This window comes from Lucilia sericata, unplaced genomic scaffold (assembly GCF_015586225.1).
Source record: "Lucilia sericata isolate MDLA Ls3-8-SP2 unplaced genomic scaffold, ASM1558622v1 Contig000923F_arrow, whole genome shotgun sequence".
Classification (NCBI taxonomy): Eukaryota; Metazoa; Arthropoda; class Insecta; order Diptera; family Calliphoridae; genus Lucilia; species Lucilia sericata.
Window position 1 is genome coordinate 4,153 of NW_023994910.1, and position 27,583 is coordinate 31,735.

The window sequence follows — 27,583 nt, forward strand, 5'->3', positions numbered from 1 at the left end:
AGAACTGAACTAGAACTGAACTAGAACTGAACTAGAATAGAACTAGAACTGAACTAGAACTGAATTAGAACCGAAGTAGAACTGAACTAAAACTGAACTAGAACTGACATAGAACTGAACTAGAACAGAACTAGAAACTGAACTAGAGCTGAACTAGAACTGAACTAGAACTGAACTAGAACTGAACTAGAACTGAACTAGAACTGAACTAGAACTGAACTAGAACTGAACTAGAACTGAACTAGAACTGAACTAGAACTGAACTAGAACTGAACTAGAACTGAACTAGAACTGAACTAGAACTGAACTAGAACTGAACTAGAACTGAACTAGAACTGAACTAGAACTGAACTAGAACTGAACTAGAACTGAACTAGAACTGAACTAGAACTGAACTAGAACTGAACTAGAACTGAACTAGAACTGAACTAGAACTGAACTGAACTAAACTGAACTAGAACTGAACTAGAACTGAACTAGAACTGAACTAGAACTGAACTAGAACTGAACTAGAACTGAACTAGAACTGAACTAGAAACTGAACTAGAACTGAACTAGAACTGAACTAGAACTGAACTAGAACTGAACTAGAACTGAACTAGAACTGAACTAGAATAGAACTAGAACTGAACTAGAACTGAATTAGAACCGAAGTAGAACTGAACTAAAACTGAACTACTGACATACTGAACTAGAACAGAACTAGAACTGAACTAGAGCTGAACTAGAACTGAACTAGAACTGAACTAGAACTGAACTAGAACTGAACTAGAACTGAACTAGAACTGAACTAGAACTGAACTAGAACTGAACTAACTAGAACTGAACTAGAACTGAACTAGAACTGAACTAGAACTGAACTAGAACTGAACTAGAACTGAACTAGAACTGAACTAGAACTGAACTAGAACTGAACTAGAACTGAACTAGAACTGAACTAGAACTGAACTAGAACTGAAACTGAACTAAACTGAACTAGAACTGAACTAGAACTGAACTAGAACTGAACTCGAACTGAACTAATAACTGAACTAGAACTTAACTAGAACTGAACTAGAACGAACTGGAACTAGAAACTGAAAACTAGAACCTAACTAGACGAACTAGAACTGAACTAGAACTGAACTAGAACTGAACTATAACTGAACTAGATGAACTAGATTGAACTAGAACCTAAACTAGAACTGAACTGAACTAGCACATGAACTAGATAAATATGAATACTGAATGAACTAATGAATGAATAGACTTCTGAAATAGAATATTTGAAAGACTAACTAGCCTAAAAGACTGAACTAGAATACGTTGACTAGCACAAACTAGAAAATTACCACAAATGAATTCAATATTTGAAAGCTAGAGGAACGATTTTAACCCAAAAAATTAGATTTTTTATATTTTAAATAAAGAATAGAATTACAAATGAATTAACAATTTAAGAAATAAAAACGAGATTCAGGGATATTTTGTAAAATAGCTTTTTTGCATTTTTAATAAAAATAATAATAAAACTTAATAAATAATTGTCTTAAATATAATGATAATAATAATAAAAAATAATAGTTATATACATTACACACACATACACAATAAAAGTTATACAAACATATAATATATAATTTTCAATTAAAAACAATTATATAAACTAGGTTTTAATTTTTGTTTCTTTCACTAATTGTTAAAATTAAATAATAAACAAAATAGAGGAGATTAACTAATTAAAAAAAAAAAACAGAAGAAAACAATTAACAGGGAATCAATTATAAAAGCCAGATAGATTGCTAAGAAAATTTAATACAATAGATTTTACAAACTGATTTAAAAGTATTTGGGTTGAAAGGTTTTAAAAAAAGTAAAAAAAAAACTTTAACAAAACTTAAAAACAAAAAGGAAAAAATATACAAAAATTAAAAAAAAAAACTCAACAATTTAATATTAATAGATAAATGTAATAAAAAGGAAGCGAAAAAAGAAATTTTACAGCAAGCTAAAGAAAAGTTTTAAAATTAATTAACAGCCCAAATTTGACACCCGTTAACAAAATTGAAATTTTTACAAAAGCGTTAAATTTGTAAAAATTTAAATTACAAAATTTATGAGGTTTAATGTTCTTAGATTTTTGTTTAAAAATGTAGGCCTTTAAAAACTTTTAAAATTAAAATTTAAAACTAAATTATAACGGTTTGTTTGTTTTGTTTTGTTTATGTTTTTTTTAGAAAAAGCTAAGCGTGTTTTTGTTTGTTTTATGGTTTAAATATTAAAAAAAAAAACTACTTGTCTCCTAGTTACTAGATGTATATATCGAAAAATATCTCTAGATTTTAGAAAAAAGATGCTTAAATTATTAATTTATTTATATCACCCCGGAAACAGTTTTTTCATAAGGTGTACCCAAAGTATCTCTACGTCTAGGCAAAGTACCACTTGCGGTAAGAGGCGCCGATTCGGGACAACCCAAACCCGTCAAAAGTTCCACTAAAGCAGTAGTTTCCTCTACACTGTAATGTGGTGCTGGTATACCACCATTGCTGGTGGAGCTATTGGCAGCCGTACTGCTGCTACTGTTAGCTGAGTGAGAATTTGTTGAGGTGGTTGTGGCATTCGATACCGAAGATGATGACGATGAAGTATTGCTAGCCATACTGGAATTTGTATTACTGGTACTGCTGGCATTTTGCGTAGCAGCAGCTGCTGCTGCAGCGGCTTTCAAAGATTTGGCGGTGGCTAAAGATTGAGCCGCCCGAGCATAAGCCAAACAAGTGCGTCCCTCATGATCGGTATGTTTAATGTTGGCACCATTCTGTAATGGAATTTTTTTGGAATAAGTTAAATCTGTTTAGTTTATCTGTTACGAGTTAATGGAAACTTACCCATATTAATAGTTGAGCTATGGCTAAATTGCCAATGGCACAGGCCAATAGTAGGGGAGTCCTAACATCTCTAGGACTAACATTGGCATTGGTAACTTCAGCATTGGCATTGGCCAAGATTAAAACAATCGATTTCATATCAGATCTAAAACAAGATAAAAGAAAGTGAGAAATTAATATTGTTATAGAATTAGAAATGAACTGGAACTAGAACAGAACTAGAACAGAACTAGAAAAGAACTAGAAAAGAACTAGAACAGAACTAGAAAAGAACTAGAACAGAACTAGAACAGAACTAGAACGGAACTAGAACAGAACTAGAACAGAACTAGAACAGAACTAGAACAGAACTAGAACAGAACTAGAACAGAACTATAACAGAACTAGAACAGAACTAGAACAGAAATAGAACTGAACTAGAAGAGAACTAGAACAGAACTAGAACAGAACTAGAATAGAACTAGAACAGAACTAGAACAGAACTAGAACTGAACTAGAACTGAACTAGAACAGAACTAGAACAGAACTAGAACAGAACTAGAACAGAACTAGAACAGAACTAGAACAGAACTAGAACAGAACTAGAACAGAACTAGAACAGAACTAGAACAGAACTAGAACAGAACTAGAACAGAACTAGAACAGAACTAGAACAGAACTAGAACAGAACTAGAACTGAACTAGAACTGAACTAGAACTGAACGAGAACTGAACTAGAACTGAACTAGAACTGAACTAGAACTGAACTAGAACTGGACTAGAACTGAACTAGAACTGAACTAGAACTGAACTAGAACAGAACTAGAACAGAACTAGAACAGAACTAGAACAGAACTAGAACAGAACTAGAACAGAACAAGAACAGAACTAGAACAGAACTAGAACAGAACTAGAACAGAACTAGAACAGAACTAGAACAGAACTAGAACAGAACTAGAACAGAACTAGAACAGAACTAGAACAGAACTTGAACAGAACTGGAACAGAACTAGAACAGAACTAGAACAGAACTAGAACAGAACTAGAACAGAACTAGAACAGAACTAGAACAGAACTAGAACAGAACTAGAACAGAACTAGAACAGAACTAGAACAGAACTAGAACAGAACTAGAACAGAACTAGAACAGAACTAGAACAGAACTAGAACAGAACTAGAACAGAACTAGAACAGAACTAGAACAGAACTAGAACTAGAACAGAACTAGAACAGAACTAGAACAGAACTAGAACAGAACTAGAACAGAACTAGAACAGAACTAGAACAGAACTAGAACAGAACTAGAACAGAACTAGAACAGAACTAGAACAGAACTAGAACAGAATTAGAACAGAACTAGAACTGACCGAGAACTAAACTAAAACTGAACTAGAACTGAACCAGAACTGAACTAGAACTGAACTAGAACTGAACTAGAACTGAACTAGAACAGAACTAGAACAGAACTAAAACAGAACTAGAACAGAACTAGAACAGAAATAGAACTAGAACTGATTTAGATCTGAACTAAAACTGAAATAGAACTGATTTAAAACTTTCAATCTTAAGTTTAGTTAAAGAAATTTGTAGTAAACCTACCTAATCACAGCTTCGATTAATTGCTGACCGGGTGTAGCATTTGTATTCGTATTCTGTTGAGGTAAAAATTCTTTGGCCTCATATTTACTTCTAATCCAGCACTCTTTCTCTTCCCTAGATGAATTTGGTTTGGGTTTCGAACGCTGGCGGGTATTTGCTTCCCAAACAGAATTAGCCAAACTATTGCCAATGGCCAGCATAACACTTAAATGACCGGCTCTAAAAGAAAACCAAAGGAAAAGTTAGAAAATAAAACTCTGGACCTATTAACTTTTATCAAAATACTTACGGCCAATCATCCAGACCCAAAGAGCGTACTTTAGAGATATGAGAACCTAAATTACGATGAATACCCGAGCATTCAATACACATTAAGACACCCAAATTTAAACTGGCCCATTCGGGATCTGTAAATAAAAACACAAACAATATTAAAGAAAAATTCTATTACATTTTACAACAACTACAATAAAACCACAAGAAAATCATAAGAAAAGAAATAAAAAAAAAATTGTAACCCAACATTTTTACTCACTTGGTGCATCACAATCGACACAATAGCCATTACCCGGTACGCGAGTACGTATCGTCACCATCGAGGCCAATTCACTAGTGGTGGCCGGTTTCATTTTAGTACTTTCTATGGTTTGAAGACTCTTGAATATCTCCTGTTCTATGGCGGCCACCCATTCATCACGCTCTTCCGAATTGGCTGCCTCAAAGTGCCATTGTTTGGAGTCCAAAGAGACAATATAGAATTCATAACCATCCGAATCATCAATTTCATTGGATTTAACACTACTGCTCTTCATGCGTCTATGACGTTTCTTAACATTAGGGGTTTGGGCCTCCAATTTATTGGAAGCATTAACAGCTAAAAGTTCACGTTGTGAGTTCTCCCCGGCGCCCGCTATAAAGGTTTGAGAGTTAGAATTGGACATGGCTATGCCTTCGTCACCGCTGGTTTGTTGGGATGAATTCGATTTGACTGCCGACTCTTTAAGGGGTTCGAAAGCTGTTGAGAAAAATAAACATAAATTATATTTTTTTTTTAAATTTAAAGTTTTTAACAAAACTTACCATTATTGGTGGACAACATGGAAGTGGTCAAAGCACTATTTGTTATTATGGACTTGGAACCTCTGGGCTTCTGGCCCGGCACCTTTACAGTAACATATTGCAAAGGTATTTCCTTGCCATGCACATCATCCATATAGTCATGTAGTGAAGGATGATAGGTCAGTCTACCATCATCACACAAAGTAACATATTTCTTTTTCCATTCCTTATTCAAAGATTTACTAGATCTTTTGTACAAATAACCCTGTTTAATGGGTATCGAGCGTCCACTACCCACTTCACCATTTTTCATTTCTTTTTCACCCTTTTTCGAGGAGGAGGGTATAAAGAGATTCGATCTTCTGCGTGATTTTCTACTGGCCGTAGGCGTTGAAGTGGGTGTGGGCAAATCCTTACCACTCACTGCCAAATTCGAGTCTTTTTCTCTTAAAGGCACCAACGACAGGGGAGCCAATTGCTCGGAGGCCGAACTATTTTGTGAATTCGTACCCTGGGGATTATATTTGGTTATATTGTTATTTTCATTGGTCATATTATAGCATTCACGTTCCCGTTCGCGATTATGATGAGATCTCAATTGTACATGTTGGGTTTCTTGTGGCTGTTGTGCCTGCCATAACTTTTGAGCATTACCGCCTGCTGTGGACGGCAGACTGTGCTGTTGTTCTTGATGCACAAAATCTGCACTCATGCGCATGGGTATATGGTGAGTTGAACTCGAGAGTACATGATGTCTATGGGGTAGGGTGAGATTACCAGCGGCAGCTCCGGCTCCCGTTTGCATGGAATTGGAGGAAGAGTTTGAAGAAGCAAAACCATTGGTATTGCTGCCATTTTGTGAGTTATGATGATAGGAGGCTATACCCAAACGTGTGCCCTGGGGTGTAGTGGGTCGGGAGGTAACATTTGCGGGTAGGGGTAGACGTTGTGAGAGAATTTTTTGACAAGCTGTTAAGAGAAAGAGAGAGGAAAAGAGAGGTGAGATTAGAGTGTAAATCAGTTGTACATTATAAGAGAATTTGGAACAGAACTTGAACAGAACTAGAACTGAACTAGAACAGTACTTGAACAGAACTAGAACAGAACTAGAACTGAACTAGAACAGAACTAGAACAGAACTAGAACAGAAATAGAACTGAACTAGAACAGAACTAGAACAGAACTAGAACAGAACTAGAACAGAACTAGAACAGAACTAGAACAGAACTAGAACAGAACTAGAACAGAACTAGAACAGAACTAGAACAGAACTAGAACAGAACTAGAACAGAACTAGAACAGAACTAGAACTAGAACTAGAACAGAACTAGAACAGAACTAGAACAGAACTAGAACAGAACTAGAACAGAACTAGAACAGAACTAGAACAGAACTAGAACAGAACTAGAACAGAACTAGAACAGAACTAGAACAGAACTAGAACAGAACTAGAACAGAACTAGAACAGAACTAGAACAGAACTAGAACAGAACTAGAACAGAACTAGAACAGAACTAGAACAGAACTAGAACAGAACTAGAACAGAACTAGAACAGAACTAGAACAGAACTAGAACAGAACTAGAACAGAACTAGAACAGAACTAGAACAGAACTAGAACAGAACTAGAACAGAACTAGAACAGAACTAGAACAGAACTAGAACAGAACTAGACAGAACTAGAACAGAACTAGAACAGAACTAGAACAGAACTAGAACATGACCTAGAACTGAACTAGAAACTGAACTAGAACTGAACCTAGAACTGAACTAGAAACTGAACTAGAACTGAACTAGAACTGAACTAGAACTGAACTAGAACTGAACTAGAACTGAACTAGAACTGAACTAGAACTGAACTAGAACTGAACTAGAACTGAACTAGAACTGAACTAGAACTGACTAGAACTGAACTAGAACTGAACTAGAACTGAACTAGAACTGAACTAGAACTGAACTAGAACTGAACTAGAACTGAACTAGAACTGAACTAGAACTGAACTAGAACTGAACTAGAACTGAACTAGAACTGAACTAGAACTGAACTAGAACTGAACTAGAACTGAACTAGAACTGAACTAGAACTGAACTAGAACTGAACTAGAACTGAACTAGAACTGAACTAGAACTGAACTAGAACTGAACTAGAACTGAACTGAAACTGAACTAGAACTGAACTAGAACTGAACTAGAACTGAACTAGAACTGAACTAGAACTGAACTAGAACTGAACTAGAACTGAACTAGAACTGAACTAGAACTGAACTAGAACTGAACTAGAACTGAACTAGAACTGAACTAGAACTGAACTAGAACTGAACTAGAACTGAACTAGAAACTGAACTAGAACTGAACTAGAACTGAACTAGAACTGAACTAGAACTGAACTAGAACTGAACTAGAACTGAACTAGAACTGAACTAGAACTGAACTAGAACTGAACTAGAACTGAACTAGAACTGAACTAGAACTGAACTAGAATTGAACTAGAACTGAACTAGAACTGAACTAGAACTGAACTAGAACTGAACTAGAACTGAACTAGAACTGAACTAGAACTGAACTAGAATTGAACTAGAACTGAAGTAGAACTGAACTAGAACTGAACTAGAACTGAACTAGAACTGAACTGGAACAGAACTAGAACAGAACTAGATCGAAACTAGAACTGAACTAGAACTGAACTAGAACTGAACTAGAACTGAACTAGAACTGAACTAGAACTGAACTAGAACTGAACTAGAACTGAACTAGAACTGAACTAGAACTGAACTAGAACTGAACTAGAACTGAACTAGAACTGAACTAGAACTGAACTAGAACTGAACTAGAACTGAATTAGAACTGAACTAGAACTAAACTAGAACTGAACTAGAACTGACCGAGAACTGAACTAGAACTGAACTAGAACCGAATTCGACCAAGAACTGAATATTTGGAAAATGAAAGCTTACCATCCTGAAAAACTCTTTCCACATTCAAACCATAAGTGGCACAAGTCTCATAATATGAACATCTCTTCAAATCATTGGCCAATTTGCGAGCACGCGAATCATCTATAACACGGGGATTACGTTCACTAATGGCATCTTGAGTGCCCACCAAAATCATGGGTATCTCCTGGCCGTTACGAAAATGAGCCATTTTTGTATAATAATTGTAGACTGTATTAAAACTGGATTCGTTTTCTAAACTAAAAACGAAAATAACAGCATCAACCCAAGCAGCAAACTGTAATGAGAGAAAAGGAAGAAAAAGGAAGAAAAAAATATTAAAATCTTATTTTATAAATTTAATGAACAAAAACTGCCAGATATAATAGTATATGAAAGCCCTTGACTTTGCGCCTCAACAACTCAACTCAAATACTTGACTTAAGGTTAAGGTTTCTTTAAGTTTGTGTATGTATGTATATATTGTAATGCTACTCTACAGATCCTTTAGAAGCAAAAGTAAACAAAAGGTGTTGTTAAACAAACAAAAACCTAGAAGGTGTTTCAAAAGGGGTTTCATATTTCTTTTATTCCCATAATAAGAAAAAAAAGAAGAGTTAAAAACCATTAAAAAAAATCAATTGATTTCTTAACATTTTCTGGGTTTCGTTTTTAGTTTTGTTTTAATTAATGACGTTTGAATACAAAATACCGGAACTCTTTTCATTAACCACTAAACAATTGTTATAAAAGCTAATGAAGCATACTTTTAGGCTACACATAATGCAAAATATTAAGCTAAACTTGCATGTTGTTGTTGCCACCAATAACCCTAAAGGATATTGAACTTTTTAAAGAAATTTATAATAGAAAAAAAAAACAATTTAAAAAAAATTACACTGTGAAAAAAAATGTCATAAATTTTGTATAATAGCAACAAACAGTTATAATTTAGACATGCAATTTGTTGCATACTGCGCAGGTTTTGTTGAAAAGAAAAAAAAAAAGGAAATTATTAAAGTATAAGTTAAGGAGGAGGAAGGGTTGGTAGGCAAATGGTAAAAAGCAGAGTTTTCTTTTTTTAAACAAAAATTTTGAAAATTTACCTTTTTTAACAAAAATTTTAATAAATATTTTTATTATATTTTTTAAACAAAAGCTGTTTTTTAATATAACTACTGAAACCTTTCTTTTTGTTAGAAAAAAAAACACTTTCAACTTCCGCGAACGAACTCAACGACTCTACGATTCTCGACAAACTGTAAGGGTAATCAGTTGAAACAAGACCCCCCGCCTTTGAAGTTATACACAGACCGGGTTTTTTTTATATGTTTATAAAGAGAGAGCAAGTAGTACGTGTTAGTGTATATGTGTGTGTGATATCCTACAGGATAACCTAGTGGGTGGTTTGAGGCTAAAGTTGTTAGAGTTTGTGTTAGTCTATGGCGGCATATAAGTAATAAAAATCACATATACCATAACATAAGCAAATAAAAACATGAAACGAATAGACCACAAAAGCGTTAAGCTGACACAGTATGTTGGACAAAGACACAATCGAAACGTTAAGCGTTTAATAGTAAGAAATTAGAAAATATCTAGTGAATTTGTAATTTTTAAAATTTATTTTCAACTTAACGTAAATTTTTTAAATACTTAGGGTGCTCCTTTAACAAAAAAGTTTATTTGTTAAGAAAGCTTTAATATTTCTCTAATTTTGATTTTTGTTAAATTTTCAAAAATTTTAAGTTTTAAATTTAGTTTTTAACTTATCGTAAATTTTTAAAATATTTAGGGTGCTCCTTTAATAAAAAAGTTTGTTTGTTAAGAAAGCTTTAATTTTTATCTAATTTTGATTTTTGTTTAATTAGGAAAATTTTAAGTTTTAAATTTAGTTTTTAACTTATCGTAAATTTTTAAAATACTTAGGGTGCTCCTTAAACAAAACAGTTTGCTTGTTAAGAAAGCTTTAAAATTTATCTAATTTTGATTTTAGTTAAATTTAGAAAATTTTGAATTTAAAGTTTTTTTTTTTTAACTTATCGTAAATTTTTGAAATACTTAGGGTGCTCCTTAAACAAAAAAGTTTATATGTTAAGAAAGCCTTAATATTTCTCTAATTTTGATTTTTATTAAATTTGGAAAATTTAGAGTTTAAAGTTTTATTTTCAACTTATCGTAAATTTTTGAAACACTTAGGGTGCTCCTTTAATAAAAAAGTTTGTTTGTTAAGAAAGCTTTAATATTTATCTAATTTTGATTTTTATTAAATTTGGAAATTTTTAAGTTTTAAATTTGAAACACTTAGGGTGCTCCCTAAACAATAATGTGTATGCCATAAGAAAACTTTAATATTTCTCTAATTTTGATTTTTGTCAAATTTGAAAAATTTTAAGTTTAAAATTTTGTTTTTAGCTTATCGTAAATTTTTGAAATACTTAGGGTGCTCCTTTAACAAAAAAGTTTGTTTGTTCCGAAAGCTTTAATATTTCTCTAATTTTGATTTTTGTTAAATTTTGAAAATTTTAAGTTTTACTATTTATTGTAAATTTTTTGAAATATTTAAGTTAAGAAATTTACACTTTTAATGTTTGTCATTGTTAAAACGCCTTAACGTTAACATTGCATTTTCTTGTTCTCTTTACAACCAGGAAAATATTTTTATTTACAAATTGCTTCCTAATGTTCGTTTGATTTTTTTCTTTTGTGAAAATTTCCTTCTATAAAATATTATGTATTTAATAAAGTTTATGTTTATTATTGTATTTTTGTCTGAACTGTCGTCAGACTGGCGTCCCTCATTTATACGAAAAACGAAAAATAAAACATAAAACAACAAAATATATGTTTATCCATTTAACTGTGTGAGTAAAAGTGTCTGTGTGTGTATGTATGTATGTATGTGTTATTGTAATGAAATGAGTGATGTCTGCTCAATTCATTTAATGTTTTGTTTTTCCTTGTGAGAGTGGGTGGCTTTGGCTGGTTTGCTATGTTTACATTTGTTTAAGTGAAACCTAAAAGTATGCTTTAATTTTCATGTAGTTGTTATCGTTGCTAGAAATTGCTGATTGCATACTAAAGGCTTTTTTGTTTGTTTTTGCTCTTTAAGGGAGAGTTGTTTGTTTGTTTTTCTTCACAGTAATGCAGAAAGAATTACAAGAAGCATGAGTGTTTTGGTGAGAGGGGGAGGTGAGAGAGCGAGCAAGAGTTTAAAGTTATAAAGAGAGTAAATAATAAGTTGTCTAAGTAAATTTTTTTGTGAAATATTGAAATAATAGGCCGATTTGTTGTTTGTAGAAGAAAATTATAAATTTTTACAGTGAAAGAAAATTTTGTTAAAGGAAATTTCAGAAATAATAAAGTAATTAGTGGATATAATAAGAAAATCAATAAATAAAGAGAATTGAGAACATTGAAAATACGACAAAGAAGTTCATATAATAAAGAAAAGAGTTTAAAAATATAAAGCATACCTTGGGTCTTTAAAAAGTAGTGGTGAAGCATATAGTTTTACAATAAGGAGCATACTTTAGGGGTTTTTGATTAAAATATTGGTTTATGTAACAAAAAGTATTGCCTACTTTTGGGAGCTTAATAATCAAAAACTATTGCCTACTTTTAGGATTTGAGCATTTTTTTTCAGATTTAAATCAATAAATAACTAAAATTGAGAATAAACTGGTTTAAAAGAAGAAAAAAGTTTAAAAATATGTTGCATATCTTGGGGCTTCAAAATAAGTGCTTGTCTTAGATTACAAAATATATTGCCTACTTTTATGAAAATGAAGAAAAGAACCAACAATTAATAGATAATTAAGATACAGGTCAAGGAAAAAAGGTTTTAAAATCTGTTGCATACTTTGGGGTTCTAAATTGTTTTAGAGTACCAAAAAGTATTGCCTACTTTTAGGAGTTTAATTAATCAAAAACTACTGCCTATTTTTAGGAGTTAAGTTAATTTAATCGAAAAGACTTCCAAATGAGATTGTTTTAGAGTATCATTGCCTACTTTTAGGAGTTTAAGAAATAAAAATTGTTTGCCTATATAAATTGTAATAAAATAATAGAAATTTAATCAAATCAAAATAATTACAATTGAGAACAAAAAGAAAGGGACAAGTTTTATAGCATACTTTTAGGCGGTAAAACAATTTATAAGTATTTTCAGAAGAAAATTTGTAAACTCCATCAATTTAAAATAATTAAAATTGAAAACAAACAGTTTCAAAAGAAGTTACAAATTCTATTGCATACTTTTAGGAGGTAATACAATTTATATGTAATTTTGAGAAGAAAAGCAGTAAATAAATGAAATTAGGAACTACATACATTGAGGTTTCAGAAAATATATTACAAAAATGTACTGCCTACCTTTAGGTATTTAAATAACAACAAAATTATTGCCTATTTTTAGGAGTTAAGCTAATTTGTATGCATTCTTAAGTAGAAAACTAAAAAGACATCACTAAAATGAGTTGCATACTTTTAGGTGCTTAAATCTCATCAAACTATTGCCTATTTTTAGGAGTAACGACAATTTTCAAGTAATTTTACGATATTAAAAGATTTTCTCTGTGTTTTTCTTTGAATTAAGAAAAACCAACTGCATCATTTGCAGCTTAATCTTCTTTTGCATTCCTTCCTTCCTCCACCAGAGTTTTTTTTATATGAAATAAATTTTAATCCTGTGGTAAACATAACTGTACTACCTTTAAACAGCAGCAAACCGAGAAAACTGATGAAGTACTAACACAAATCACTTTTAACTTTCTCATATAAATGTATTACTAAAAACACGCGTCTGTCACACAGCAGAGAATGAAAGTTTATTTTACACTTTGCTCACACTCTTTTTAAAAATTGCTAAAAAAAATCTAGATTTTTAATATTTTTCCAAAAAAAAAGAAACCAAAATAAAAAACTTTCTATTGAAGTGTCGTGATGTCTCAAGAGTTGTTGGAAACAACACAACAACAACGTTGACGACAACATTATTATGATGATATAGATTATACAAAAATGCAGCAAGGGTGGTTGCCAGCATGCAACATCCATCGAATTGGAGTCCTTCTTGTGGTTGCTGTTGTATACCTTGGCTCAACGTCAAGGTTGTGTTGCGTATGTGTGTGTTTGTAAGAGTGACAAACGTAAAATAATAAATAAAAATGAGAAAAATAATAGAAAAAAACTGCTAGATTTTATTTATTTGTTTTACAACTGCGCAGTTTCTTTGGAAATAAATATAATGATATCATTTGAAATGTAGAGATTAGATGCTATTGCTTGGCCTTAAGGTTGCAGCAAGATACATGGAGGCATAGAAGCATGCATTGCCAACTTTGAAAAAGGGCAAAGGCAAGGAATATAGTCTTAAGTTCTTAAATGTTTAACAGGGTTAGTTACTAAGCACTAACTAGACAAAGTTTGAAGGACCATATTACTTTTTTTTTAAGGGAACAAGTTATTGATGTAATGTTGATGTTTAAGTTTAGCAATATGACGAAAAAAAAAGCATTGCCTACTTCTAAGGGGAGAGGTTTAAGGTTATGGTTAAGCAAGCTCGAAGGACCATTTGTTTTAAAGTCCTCTATGATCTCCTTTAAAAGAAATTTAAATATTTTCATTGAACTCTAAACTTGTGTTGTAAAAGCAAACATTTTAAACCCCTAGAAATCTGCTGCAGATTTAACTAAATCCTTTTTTTTTGCATACATACTGTTTACATTGTTGTCAAACATTTCAAATAAATCACTTTTTTTATCGAAATACAACGAAAGCAAAAACCTCCCCTTTTTCAAAAAACCAAGCATCACTGAGTGCAACCCTTAAACTGCCCCATACCAAGATATTATATGCACATTGCAATTCTTTAATCGTTAAAGTAAATTTTGCACACATATCGAGTTTTTTTGTTAATTGTTAAAAAAAAGGTTAAAAAATAAAATTCAACAAACAATTAAAATTTAAATATTTAGTGGCAACAAAATCGTTAAACAATGTTTTTGTTCGAAAACTTTCTTTTGTTAAGAGATTTGACAAAGGTTTTCCCCTGTAACCAGGGGTTAAGTGGAAAAAAAGTAAATGCCAATCAAATTTTTTTTTGTTTAATCCTTTGTGTAATTATTAGAGGATTAATTGCTTTAGATTTAAAAAAAAAATTAGAAACTAGAGATTATTATTATTAAGGCACGTGCTGTCTAAATTTTACAAAAAAAAAAATTATTGGGAAATATTTTTCTTTCAAATCCTAAACTTTTAATAAATATTATTAAAGCTTAATGAGTTTGGTTTAAGAAAAGTACAAAATTTTGAAAATTGTTGAAATATTCTAAAAGTTATTCAAAATTTTCCAACAAACAACATATATTTAAGATTTTGTTCAAATTTTTCAATTTGAGCTTAAATTTTTCAACATTTTTCTTTCAAATCCGAAACTTTTGTTCAAAATTTTGAAAGTTTAATGAGTTTGGTTTAAGAGAAGTACAAAATTTTAAAAATTGTTGAAATATTCTAAAAGTTATTCAAAATTTTCCAACAAACAACATATATTTAAGATTTTGTTCAAATTTTTCAATTTGAGCTCAAATTTTTCAATATTTTTCTTACAAAACCAAAACTTTTGTTCAATATCTTGAAATGAATATTGAGTTTAGTTTAAGAAAAGTTCGAAATTTTTGAAAATTATTGAAAATTTTTAAAAGTTTTTCAAAATTTGCTAAAAAACTCAAATTTAATTCAAATTTTCCATTTTGAGCTCAAATTTTGTCCAACTTTTACTTGAAAATCTAAAATTTTGCTCAAAATTTTTAAAGTTTAATTAGTTTGATTTAAAAAAATTTTAAAAATTTTGAACATTTTTGAAAAAATTATAAAATTTCTTCAAGTTTCTCTAAAACGCAGACTCGTTTTATCAAACTTTTTAAAGAAAATGTAAATTTGTTGAAAAAAAGTTAAAAATTTGAAAATTTTTTCTAAAATTATAAAAGTTATGAAAGTTTTTTTAAAACTAAATATATATTCTTCATCTACAGACTCTTTGTTTAAAAGCATTGCCTAGTTTTAGGCTTTTTTATAAAAATTTATTGAATTATTAAGCTGTTTAGAGAAAACGTAGCATAAAATCTATAATTTTCAAGGGATTTTGAAAAATTAAAACTTGTTGTAATTGCAAAAGAAAGGAAATTAGGATTTTTTTAAAAATATATAAGGTTTTATACAAACATTTTTAAAAATTGAACAGCAAAGTTGCACAAAATTAATACTCAAATAATGTTATGAATTTTTAACAATTTGGTTTTAAAATTTGTTAATTCGATTCAAATTTCTTAAAAATTTATAAAGTTTATTGAAGTTTGTTTAAGCTTAAAACATATTTTGCAAATTTAAGCTTAAAGTAAGTTAGCTTAGCCTACTTTTAGGCTTTTATATTAAAATTGTTTAGATTTTTAAGGTGTTTAGAGAAAAATTTTTAAAAAATTTCTAATTTTCAAAAAAATTTAAAATTGAAACTCAGGTTGAATACACCATAAAAATGTCTTGCAAAATTTATAGAAAAATCTTTAAGGTTTTAAAGAAAATTTTGTTAAAACTTAACAGCAAAGTTTATAAAAAGTAATTTGAAAGTTTAGTTGTATTTTTTAAGTTGTTTTTGTTTAAAATTATTGTTGTTGTTTTTAATATACCAAAAGCTTATTTTGTTAGCTGTACAATGAGCTATTAAACATTAAAATCGCTTGAGAACTACTCAAGTTATGGCAGTTTTTCTAAAACATGCTCTATTTTTCAGGGTTATGCTTAACTATATAAAGCTTAGCATACTTTTAGGCTTTTGTTAGAAACTGTTTCTTTAATTGTTAAAAAACATTTTAAATTTACTTTTAATTGTTTGTTTCTTAATCTGTTGTTGCTATTTAACCCTTGTCAAACTTCTTTACTCGATTTTAAAAGCTTTTTCCCACCAAAAAGCTCAATTAAAAATCACTTAAATTACTTAATAATGCTTTTAACAAACACTTAATGCGTCACAACAAACTGTATGAAACCTGCATAAATGTTTTAGTACTTATCAAGGTAAATCCCTATAAATATTTACACAAGATTATTAGCTCATCTTATACAAGGATATTTGCCAATTGAGAGCGAAAAGAAGGGGGTGAAAAGAGAAAGGAAAACTTTTTATTTACTGTATACTTAACAAGCATATTTTATGCATTAAACTTGTTAAAGAAAAACTTTTAGAGAAGCTTATTAAAAAGTTTATTTTGCAATTTTTACTTAGTTAAGGTAGTTTTACAAAAAAAGCTTCACTTTTTGGTTTAATAAAGAAAGCCGGAGAAAGGTATATTGAAGCCATTTTTTTGGTTACAAATATTTGACCTAAATATGGTTTATAACATATAAAAACTAATAGTTTTAGTGTTTACACTAAACTACTATTACTGGCTAGAGGAAAATGTAATAAAAATATTCAAAATTCAGGTCAATTTCCTGCTTTCTAAACAAGAGGGTGGCTGGTGTGGATTTGGAAAAATGTCTTTATTATAACTTAAAGACATTGGCTGTATACATTTGAAAACCTTTTAAATGACCTTCTTTTAATGGTTTGTAAATTGTGCATAGAAACTAAACTTAAAGCTTTTTTTGTTGTGGACTTGTTATGGCCTAAAAGGAATGAATGAATGTCTTTAATAACTTTTGTTAAGACTCTACTAAATACCCTTCTCTATACTATATGTTATTTTAAGTTGTTGGCTGGTTTTCATTTTATGGCTAAAATGTCACGTTTTTGTTACAATTTAACTTGTTGTTGTTGTTGTTGGCTGTTTGTTGTTTCGATTTTTTTCTTTGGCACACGTTTTTGTTATGGAAAATTTTTTATATTTATTGCATAAGATGGAATGTCATTGTTTAAGAGATATGACATGAATAATATGGCAGTAAAATTTTAGACAATTTAGAAATAATACACAAAACAAAAGGACCATATGAAATTATTTATAAAAGGAAAGGGAAATAAGAATGTCTGTAATAACTTAAAAGTATAATATTATGTTTTAAAAAAGGTTTAAAATCATATTAAATAAAAAAGAAATATTTAAAAAATTTGTAATTTTCTTTAAGAATTTTTTTTATATTTTGTTTAAAAAGTTAAAACATTTTTACCTAAATTCAAAGCTCTTTAAGTTTTCTTTACAAAAAGTTAAAATTTTCCCAAATCGGTTAAAAATTGCTCAATTTATGGCCGTTTAAGTAAAGCCTTTCATATATTTTTCTTACTTCAGCTTAATTTAACATTCCATAGCATACTTTAAGGCTTGCACACAAAAATTGATTAGTTTCTAACAAAAAAAGTTAACTAAAGTAAACTAAAACTTGTCTAGCATTTAATTTTCTTATATTTTGTTAAATACTTAAGCTTAAATCGAAATTTTTTTAGCATACTTTAAGGCTGTTATATATAAAATTTGTTTGGAAAATGCGAAAAAAGGGTTTTAGAAAATAGTCCCTATAAGCTACAATTCTCAAGCGTTTGTAAAAAATGAAACCATGTTTGAGGCTTAACAAAAAAAAAAAGCTTTCAAAACAGATTTATAAATATATAAGGTTTCATATAAAATTTTTGAAAAATAAAAAAAGTAAAAAAAAAAATTTTTAAGATTTTTTTTAATTTTTTTATTCTTTCCCTAAAATCTACAATTCTCAAGCGATTTTTAAAAATGAACCCATGTTTGAAGCTTAACAAAAAAACCTTTCACAACAGATTTACAAATTTATAAGGTTCAGTATAAAACTTTTGAACAAATTCCTCACAAAGTTAAGAAATTAAAAAACTGAAATGTTTTTTTAAGATTTTTTTTTTAATTTTTTTATTTTTTCAAAATTTTTGTTAAAATTTAAGAATTTTTTTTAATCAAATTTTAAAGTGTCTTCTGTGGGTTTTACAAAAAGCTAAGATTTATGAAAATCGTGTGAAAATTACTAAAGTTATGAGAGTTTTAGCAATGAATAAAGGACAAAATTAAATTTAAAAATTTCAAAATTTGTGGGCAAAATTTTTAAATTTTTTACTTTAAAATTTGAAAATATTGTAGCAAATTTTTAAAGTTTATTCTGTTGGGTTTACAATAAGCTAAGATTTATGAAAATCGAGTAAAAATTGTATAAGTTATGAGAGTTTTAACAAAAGCTTAAGTAATACTTGGCATATTTTGATTTAACACTGAAATTTCTAAGCATATTTTAAGGCTTAGGGGGAAAAATTGTAACCAAAATCTAACAGTTTATCAAAGTTTATTCAGCTGGGAATAAAATAAGACAAAAAATATTAAAATCGTGTGAAAACGGGTAAAGTTATGAGAGTTTTAACAAAAGCTTAAGCAATACTTGGCATATTTTGATTTAACACTGAATCTCTAAGCATAACTTCAGGCTTGGGAGGAAAAATTGTAAGGAAAATCTAACAGTTTATTTAAGTTTGTTTAGCTGGGAATAAAATAAGACAAAAATTATGAAAATCTGTTGAAATCTGAAAAGTTATTAGAGTTTTAACAAAAGCTTAAGCAACATTTGGCATATGTTGACTTAACACTGAAATTCTAAGCATAACTTTAGGCTTGGGAGGAAAAATTGTAAGGAAGATCTAACAGTTTATTAAAAATTATTGGAATCGTGTGAAAATTGTAAAAGTTTTAACAAAAGCTTAAGCAGTACTTGCCATGTATTGACTTAACACTGAAATTATAAGCATAACTTTAGGCTTAAGGGGGAAAAATTGTATGGAAATTTTAAAACATTATAGCAAAACTATTGTTGTAAACTTCTTAATACCTAAAAAACTAAAACTAAAATGTTTGACATGTTTGTTTATAAAGTCTTATGCCATTAATCTGCATAAATCAAACGCTAATTACTTGATGTTATTAAGTAATTAATAAAAAATTATTTAAAATTTATTTTCATAATTTATCAGATTATATAAAACACATAATAAACAATTCGTTATGATTTGGAAAAGAGACAATAACATACAAAATATGCAAATTACAATTGTATTTTAAACTACAATAGGAAAAAATTGCATATAGTTAGGCTTAAAAGCAATTAACATATGAAAACACTTTAAAAGAGAAAGGTATAATTGAACAGAAACCCCAACCAGGAAATAGGGGTTGTTATAAAAACACCAACAATTTACTTATATCGATAAAATATGTATTAAATATTTATTAAACATATATGGAAAACAATAATGTTAGGCGGTAAACTATAACAACCCCTAAAGTAGGCTTTTTATATAAAACTAAACATTAAAAGCCTTAAAGTATGCTAAATTTATGAAGAAATAAAAACAAACAAACAAATGTTTATTGTTTAAACATTAACAAGAAAAAAGCTAACTTTTGATATGACCCTCTACCTGTTAAGAGCTAAAGAAAGAGAGGGAGAGAGAAGAGGGTCATTCAACTAATGTCTTGGGTGAAAAAACAAAGTTTTCAAAAAGGCATGAGGTAAAACACTAGGGACTACAAAACCACTTGAAGCTTAAGAGAAAAAAACAGTTTATTTTAATGGTTTACAATAAATTATATAAAATACTTTTAGGTAACTGAACAAAAAGCATGGCATGCTTTTAGGCAAAACCTGACTAAAAACAATTAAGTCTTAACTAGAAACAAAGCAACCGAAAAAAAACCGTAAAGTAATTTATATATATCACTCTCTAATAACAAAGAAAAAAACTTAATAATATGTTAAAAACTAAAACAAAACATTATAATAATAACTATAATTTGTTATAATTTTTTTTTTGTTTCAAAATGAACAACAAAAAGTCAAAGATTATATGCAATCACATTAAATCAAGGTCTCTGACTAAAAAAAAGCGGGAAATGACGTAAATTGTAAAACTTAAAACAAAATCTATTTCATTTTACGCTTCATTAACTTTTAATAACAATATAAACATGTAATAATTAAACAAAAATATTAAATTTCCCTTTTTTTTTGATTTCTCTTAACTAACCTGCATTTCTGGAGCACCACCCTCATCACGTATTAACAATAAATAACTTTGGCCATCGATGAATACTTCTTTCTTGAAACGTCCTCCTTCGGGTGATTCTTCTTGCATATACGAACCCGTCAGATAACGATGTACTAATGCAGATTTGCCTGAGTTTAGAGAGCCCACTATGCCCAAACGTAAATCGGGCACTGAGCGTGATATCGTCCATTCTTGACTATTTACAAAGGAATCTGGAAGAGAAAAGAATAAAAAAGTGAAAATTTAATAAAAATTTTAAAGTTTGAGAAAGCTTTAAATGAAAGCTTTTAATATAAAAATGATTAATTGAAATTGTTTTAATACCATAAAAATTTATTATCTAAAAGCTTTTATACAGTGAAAAAGTTTAAAAAAATCAAGGTTGAGAAAGTATTAACTGAAAGCTTTCAATATAAAGATGTTTCATTTATATGTTCTTTTTCATTGTATGAAAAGCTTTAAACAAAAGCTTTGCATATAAAAATGATTATTTGTCAAGATTTTAATATAAGGAGTTTTATGCTATAAAAGCTTTTATGTAAAGAAGACATCTCAACAATAATAAGTATATAAAAAAGCTTTAAACAAAAGCTTTCTATATACAGATGATTAACTAACTATATACAGATGACTAATTGTAATAATTTTAGAATAAAAAAGTTTTATTTAAAAAATTTTATATTAAGAAAGAATTTTAGAATTTGAATTTTGAGAAAGCTTTAAACAAAAGCTTTTAATATAAAGATAATAAATTCAAATGATTTATGTGTAGATAGAACTAAATAAAATTTAAGTTTAAGAAAACTCTTTTAACGAGAGATTTTAGTTTAAGAAAGAATAAGATTAAAAAGGCTTTAAGTATAAGAAAGCTTTTACCTCAGTTTTAGCAACTTTTAACCCAAAAATTTTAATCAAACAACCCTCTCATCAAAAGCTCTAAGAATAACTATAACAAAAAGCTTTTAGTTTAACAGAACTTTTACTGAAATCTGTTAGTTAAGCAGAGCTTTTACTAAAATATTTTAGTTTAAGAAAGTTTCAGTTTAAAAACACTTTAGTTACTATTAATCAAAAATGTTTAGCTAAACAAATCTCTAATCAAAAGCTTTCAGATAAAGGAAGCTTTGTTAAAAAGCTTTATGAATCTAAAAGTTTTTAAATTCAAAATTTTTTAAATTTTTAATAAATTTATTGGCAAAATCTTTTAGTTGAGTAAAGCTTTCATAAAAAGCTTTTATTTTAAGAAACATTTAGTTTAATAAAACTTTCACCAAAATTTCGCAATTTCAGCAATATTTTACTAAAAACTATTAGTTTAAGAATGCTTTCATCAAAAGCTTTAAGTTTTAGAAAACTTTTACCAAAAGGCTTAAAGTTTAGAAAAAGACATGAAAAGCATTTAGTTTAAGAAAATTTTCAATAAATGCTTTGATTTTCAGTCATAAATATAAGAAATCTATCACCAAAAGCTTTATGTTTAAGAAAGCTTTCATTAAAAGCTTTAAATTTAAGAACGCTTCCATCAAAAACTTTAATTTTAAGCCATAAATTTAAGAATTTTATCACTAAAAGCTTTATGTTTAAGAAAGCTTATACCAAAAACTTTAAGTTTAACAAAGCTTATACCAAAAGCTTTAAGTTTAAGAAAGCTTATACCAAAAGCTTTAAGTTTAAGAAAGCTTATACCAAAAACTTTCAAGTTTAAGAAAGTATTCACATAAAATATGTTAATTTGAAACAGTTTTAATCAAGAGCTTTTACCTAAAAAACTAACATTAAGAAAACGTTTTAAAAAAGCTTTAAATTTATCTAATTTTACAATTTTTTAAAACAATTAAAAAACATTGTCATATTTATGTTCGTCCCTCTATTTTTTGTTCTCCTTCCACTTTTTGTTGTGTATGTCTTGTCTTTTTCCCTCTTGTGTTTGTATTATTATTATTTGACAAGACAGCTACTATGAACTGTCAACTGTCAAAAACATATTGCCAGTATAACATTACAGCACAGACCAGCACATTGCAACAACAAACAAAAAAAGCTTACACATGTTATATAAGCTTTAACAATTGAATGGTAGAAAAAACCCCGAACAAAACAAACAGCATTTGTCTGAAAGACAACAACTACAAAGAAACACACATGAAAAAGCACTGGGTGGCCATCAAGATTTTTGTCTGTTAACAAACTGGCATAACAGCCGCCTCAGCCAAAAAAAGGGGGAAGCAAAAAACAACACAAAAACTATATTTAAGATTTAGTATTTTAAAGCACTTGAGCCAGAAAAAAACGTAAATAATATATAAAAATGAAGGTTGCTGCATTATTGCAATTGTCCAAAAAAAAGTAGCTAAATTTCTATACAAAATAAACTGGTTGCCAGAGACATTTAAACATAAGATGTCCTTTTTTAACTTCCTTAGGAAAAAAAGGAATTGAATACGTAATTAGCTGTGACAATAAAAAATAGTTGGTATTTCCTAAACAAAACCTTATGTATGTATGTATATACCTTAAAGGCAAATTGCCAAAGCTAACCCAACAAACTTTACTATATAAGCAGAAGGTTGATTTTTGTAACCAGTTTTTTTTGGGGGGTTTTACTCTTATATAACAATTATACCTACAAGGAATGTTTATGGTCAGCCAAGTAAGTATGAATTTCAGAATTTCAGTTTTTTTTCAATTTGATTGACAGTTGAAGAAGTTATTGTCATGTTAATTTTTTGTATATAATGGATGTACACTCGTTTATAACAGGGAGGTTATAGCTAGTTGGTTAATGAGTATTTAATCTTTTTTCCATTTGTATATGAGCTGCTTGGTTGCCACAAATATGCTTGAACACTTGGTTGATGTTGATTTGAAGGAACATATGATAAAGGAAAGGATTGAGCTAACAACATGGAATTTTATAGTTTAAGTTGAATTTAAGCAAAAAGCTTTGAGTTTGGAAAAGCTTTTCGCAAGAGTTTTAAGCTTAAGAAAGCTTTAATTAAGAACTGTTTGGTTGAACATAGTTTGGTGTTTGAGAAAGCTTTTAGTTTATGATGAAACTATTACTTTAAGAAAACTTTAATAAAAAGCTTACACTTTAAGAAAGCTTTAACAAAAAACTATTAGTTTTCAGAAAGTTTAAGAAACCTTTCAAGTTTAACAAACATTTTAGTATAAAAAAGCTTTAATCAACAGCTACATATCTATTGTAGAAAATATAGTGTTTGAGAAAGCTTTTAGTTTAAGAAAATTTAATTTTAATTTTAACAAAATTTTAGGAAAACTTTCAAGTTTAAGAAACTTTAAGTATACCACAGCTGTTTGTTGTACAAAGTATTGTCTCCGAAAGCTCTTAGTTTGAGCAAAAACTGTTCGTTTTAGAAAACTTTAATAAAAAGCTTTCACTTTGATATACATAGCTATAGCTAAAGTCTATTAGTTTTAAGAAAATTAAAGAAAGCTTTCATGTTTAAGAAACATTCTTGTATAAGAAGGCTTTAGTTTAAAGAAAACTTTATTGAAAAGCTTCTACTTTCAGGAAGCTGTAACAAAAGATTCTTATTTTAGGAAAGCTTATGAAAACTTTAAATATGTTTAAGAAAGCTTTTGCTTTCAATGTTTTAGTTTAAAGTTTGTTAACATTTAATGAAAAGCTTTTACTTTGAGGAAGCTATAACAAAAGATTCTTATTTTACGAAAGATTAAGAAAGCTTTGAATATAAGAAAGCTTTTGGTTGACTAATGTTTTAGTTTAACATTTTAAGAAATCTTTGTTCAGAAGTTTTTGCTATAATCAAAAGCTTTTAGTTAAAGAGAGTTTGAGAAAGTTTTTATTAAAAAGCTTTTAGTTTATGAAAGCTATATTAAAAACTCTTGGTTTAATAAGGATCTAATCAAAAGTTTTTATGTATTATATATAGTTTAAAGTTTTAATATTTGTGTACTTTAAAGGAGATTTGAATAAAAGCTTTCGATTTAGGAAAGCTTCAACTGTAAGACTTTTAGCTTAAGACAGTTAACGACAGATCTAACTAAGAGCTTTTTGAGTATAAGAAAGTTGTAAGCTTTTGATTGAAAAAAGCTTACACTAAAAGCTTTTGATTAAAGAAAGCTTTCACAAAAAGCTTTTGATTGAAGAAAGCTTACACTAAAAGCGTTTGATTAAAGAAAGCTTTCACTAAAAGCTTTTGATAGAAGAAAGCTTTTACAAAAAGCTTTTGATTGAAGAAAGCTTTTACAAAAAGCTTTTGATTAAAGAAAGCTTTAACATAAAAACTTTCAATTTGAAAACGTTTAAGAATGTTTTCAATTTAACAAAGTTTAAGCTTACAAGTTAACAAAGTTTCAAACAAAAAGCTTTACTTTAAACTAAGTTTAAAACACAGTTTATAAAGTAAACATTTTCTCAACAAATAAAAACATAATTTTATTATTTTTAAAACTAATATTTCTTTTTATGAATCATTTACTTTAAATCCTCCCACCTTTTAAGCTTATTTGTAAAGTATCAATTTATAAGCGTGTGTCTAGTTTAAATTACCTTTTAAGGTATTTTATTTAAAAGCCAGTATTCATTATTTATATTCTTCTTTATAATTTTCAGTTCAATGCCATTTTATGTTGTAAATCATTTTTAATTGTATTAAGAATAGCTGAATAGTTTTTTTTGGGCTGCAATTGTTAAATACATTGTTGTTTAACTTTTAAGTTTATGTGGGTTAAACTAGTTGTTAAGTCTCTTTTTAAAAACTTAATCTTTTTTTCGGGTTTTAGAATAAAACAATTTTAATGAATTTTTTTTTTCATGTTTAATGAAACAAAAAAAGGTATGTGTTAATTAAATTAGTTTTATAATGATTACTGTAGATGTTAAGTATAAATAAAATCACAAAAAGCTTTCAAAAGTTTTGTTTGAAATAAGAAATTTTTGCAGGAAACCAGAGTTTTGACATAAATTCTTGAAATTATACACGATTTGTTATTAAAATGTATAAAAGCTTTTGTTTGTTAACAGTATATATTGAATTTTTAGTTAGTTTGTAAAGAAAGCTTAAAGCTTAAGAAAGCTTTTGAGCTTTATTAGCCTATTAAAGCTTAAATTTAATATTTTTTCTAATTTTCAATTAAAGAATTTTTTTTGGAAAAGTTTGTAAAGAAAGCTTAAAGCTTAAGAAAGCTTTTAAGCTTTATTAGCTTATTAAAGCTTAAATTTAATATTTTTTTCTAATTTTCAACTAATTTAAAGAAAACTCATTAAATTTTTTTGGGAATATGACCAAAAGCCGACAAAAGAGTTTAGTTTCCAGGTACTTAGCCGGATTTACTTTTAGGTTATGTTCTCTTTTACAATCTTAACATTTCAATGAACTTTCTTTAACACTTTTTGTCACAACAAAACCCTACTTGACCCCTTTTCAATACCAGAATGATTACATGTGTTCATATTGGCGGGTTTGTTTGTTCGAACCAGTTTTGATTAGATCAAGGTTTTTCCCTTTGAAAGGAAAATAAATTAAATCCAATGTGACAACGTTTAACCAACAAAAGCTATTGTTTCTTGTGTGTATCTAGATAAAATAAATAAAACATTTTCAAATAAACCCCTTTCTTTCTATTTTACTACTAATAAATTTTCCTTTAAGTTGCCCTAAGAAAACTGTAAGTAAGAAACCTTGTTTGCATATTTAATGAAGAGTTTTTCCATTAAGAAGAAAGAAAAAGATCCGTGTGCATGTGTGTGTGTTTGTGTCAAATTAAAAATAATGACTAGTCCACCACCTTTTATTGGTTCGAACAGGAAATGGTTTTGAAAATATAGATTAAATTGTTAAAAAAAGACATTTTTTTTCATCACTAAAATACCTAAATTAAATGCATTTTTTTCCACATATTTAAATTTAAAACATTTAAACGGTTTTGTTTACACCTCATTTATTAATGTTTAGATTTAACATAAATTATAAAGAATATTGTAAGAAATCAATTTGTTAAGGTTTTTGGGAACTATTACTTATATATAGAGTCTTTTTGTGTCGATAAACTGTTAAGTTAAACAAGATTAATGTCTGGGCTTAACTTTAAGCAATTTGTAAGACTTAATAAGACTTAAAGGGAAAGTTGTAAATCCAAAGCATTAATCATTGGAAAGAAAAAAAAACGTTTTTCCAAAGAAAATCTTTAAAAAAACTTCAGTTAAAAATATTTATTTCTTCTAGCAGTGCTTTTTTAAAAGCTTTTCAATCTTTCTTTTCCATGTAATTCTCTCTAAATACCGTTCAATTAAAAAGCTTTAAGCTCTATATACTGAACCTATGGAAAATAATTCTGTTACTTTACACTCCTCAAGAGATCTTAAGTAAGAGTTTAATAAAAAGCTTTAAGTAAAAGCTCTTATTTATAGAAAGCTGTCTGGTAAATTTCTTTCAAAGGAAAGTTTATAGTTTTATTGTTGAAAAAGACTGTGAATGTCTTAATATAAGAAATGTTTAATAAATTATTTCTAAATTTAAAAGAGATTTTAGTAAAAGCTTTCGTTTTAGGACAATTTTAATAAAGTTTTAATGAAAATCAAACTTTAACGAAAAGCTATTATTTTTAAGAAATTATTGGCTAAAAGAATTCTTAAAGAAATTACTGACTTAAAGCTTCTCTATAAAGAAAGCTTTGTTTAAGTTTAGTTTAAGTTAGATATACCTTAAAGCTTTAGCAATTGAACGCTTTAATAAATTACTTTTAATTTAAAAGACATTTCTGTTAAAGCTTTCGGTATAGGAAGTATTTAACCATAATTTTGGATTTCTGAAAGCTCTAATTAAAATCTAAATCTAAGACAGCTTTTATTAAAAACGAATGTAAAACTTTTATTTTAAGAAAATTTTTGGTAAAAGCTTTAGGTAAGAGCTTTTATTTAAGGACAAATTTAATGTAAAAGCTTTTATATAAAGAAAACTTTGAGTTAAAGTTTTTATTGAAACAAAACCTTGACTGAAAGTTTTATAAAAAGCTTTGATATAATGTTTTTTTGAAAAAAAAAGTTGTCAATAAAAGTTTAATTTAAAGAAAGCTTTGTTTAAAAGTTTTAATTTCAAAAAGCTTTGGATA

At 28.5% G+C, this 27,583-nt stretch overlaps 1 protein-coding gene across 1 annotated transcript in view; it reads right to left on the minus strand.

The window, feature by feature from the left end:
• Positions 1–1,476: 1,476 nt before the first annotated feature.
• LOC119609051 (centaurin-gamma-1A) overlaps positions 1,477–27,583 on the minus strand; it is a 67,961-nt gene continuing 41,854 nt past the window's right edge. Inside the window, exons 2-9 of the mRNA XM_037963726.1 lie at positions 20,465–20,697; positions 8,461–8,737; positions 5,529–6,476; positions 4,984–5,463; positions 4,738–4,855; positions 4,449–4,667; positions 2,871–3,015; positions 1,477–2,800 (exon numbers count right to left, since the gene is read on the minus strand). Of these exons, the coding sequence (XP_037819654.1) occupies positions 2,354–2,800; positions 2,871–3,015; positions 4,449–4,667; positions 4,738–4,855; positions 4,984–5,463; positions 5,529–6,476; positions 8,461–8,737; positions 20,465–20,697 (2,867 nt within the window). The 3' untranslated portion in view covers positions 1,477–2,353. The remainder of the gene's footprint in view (positions 2,801–2,870; positions 3,016–4,448; positions 4,668–4,737; positions 4,856–4,983; positions 5,464–5,528; positions 6,477–8,460; positions 8,738–20,464; positions 20,698–27,583) is intronic.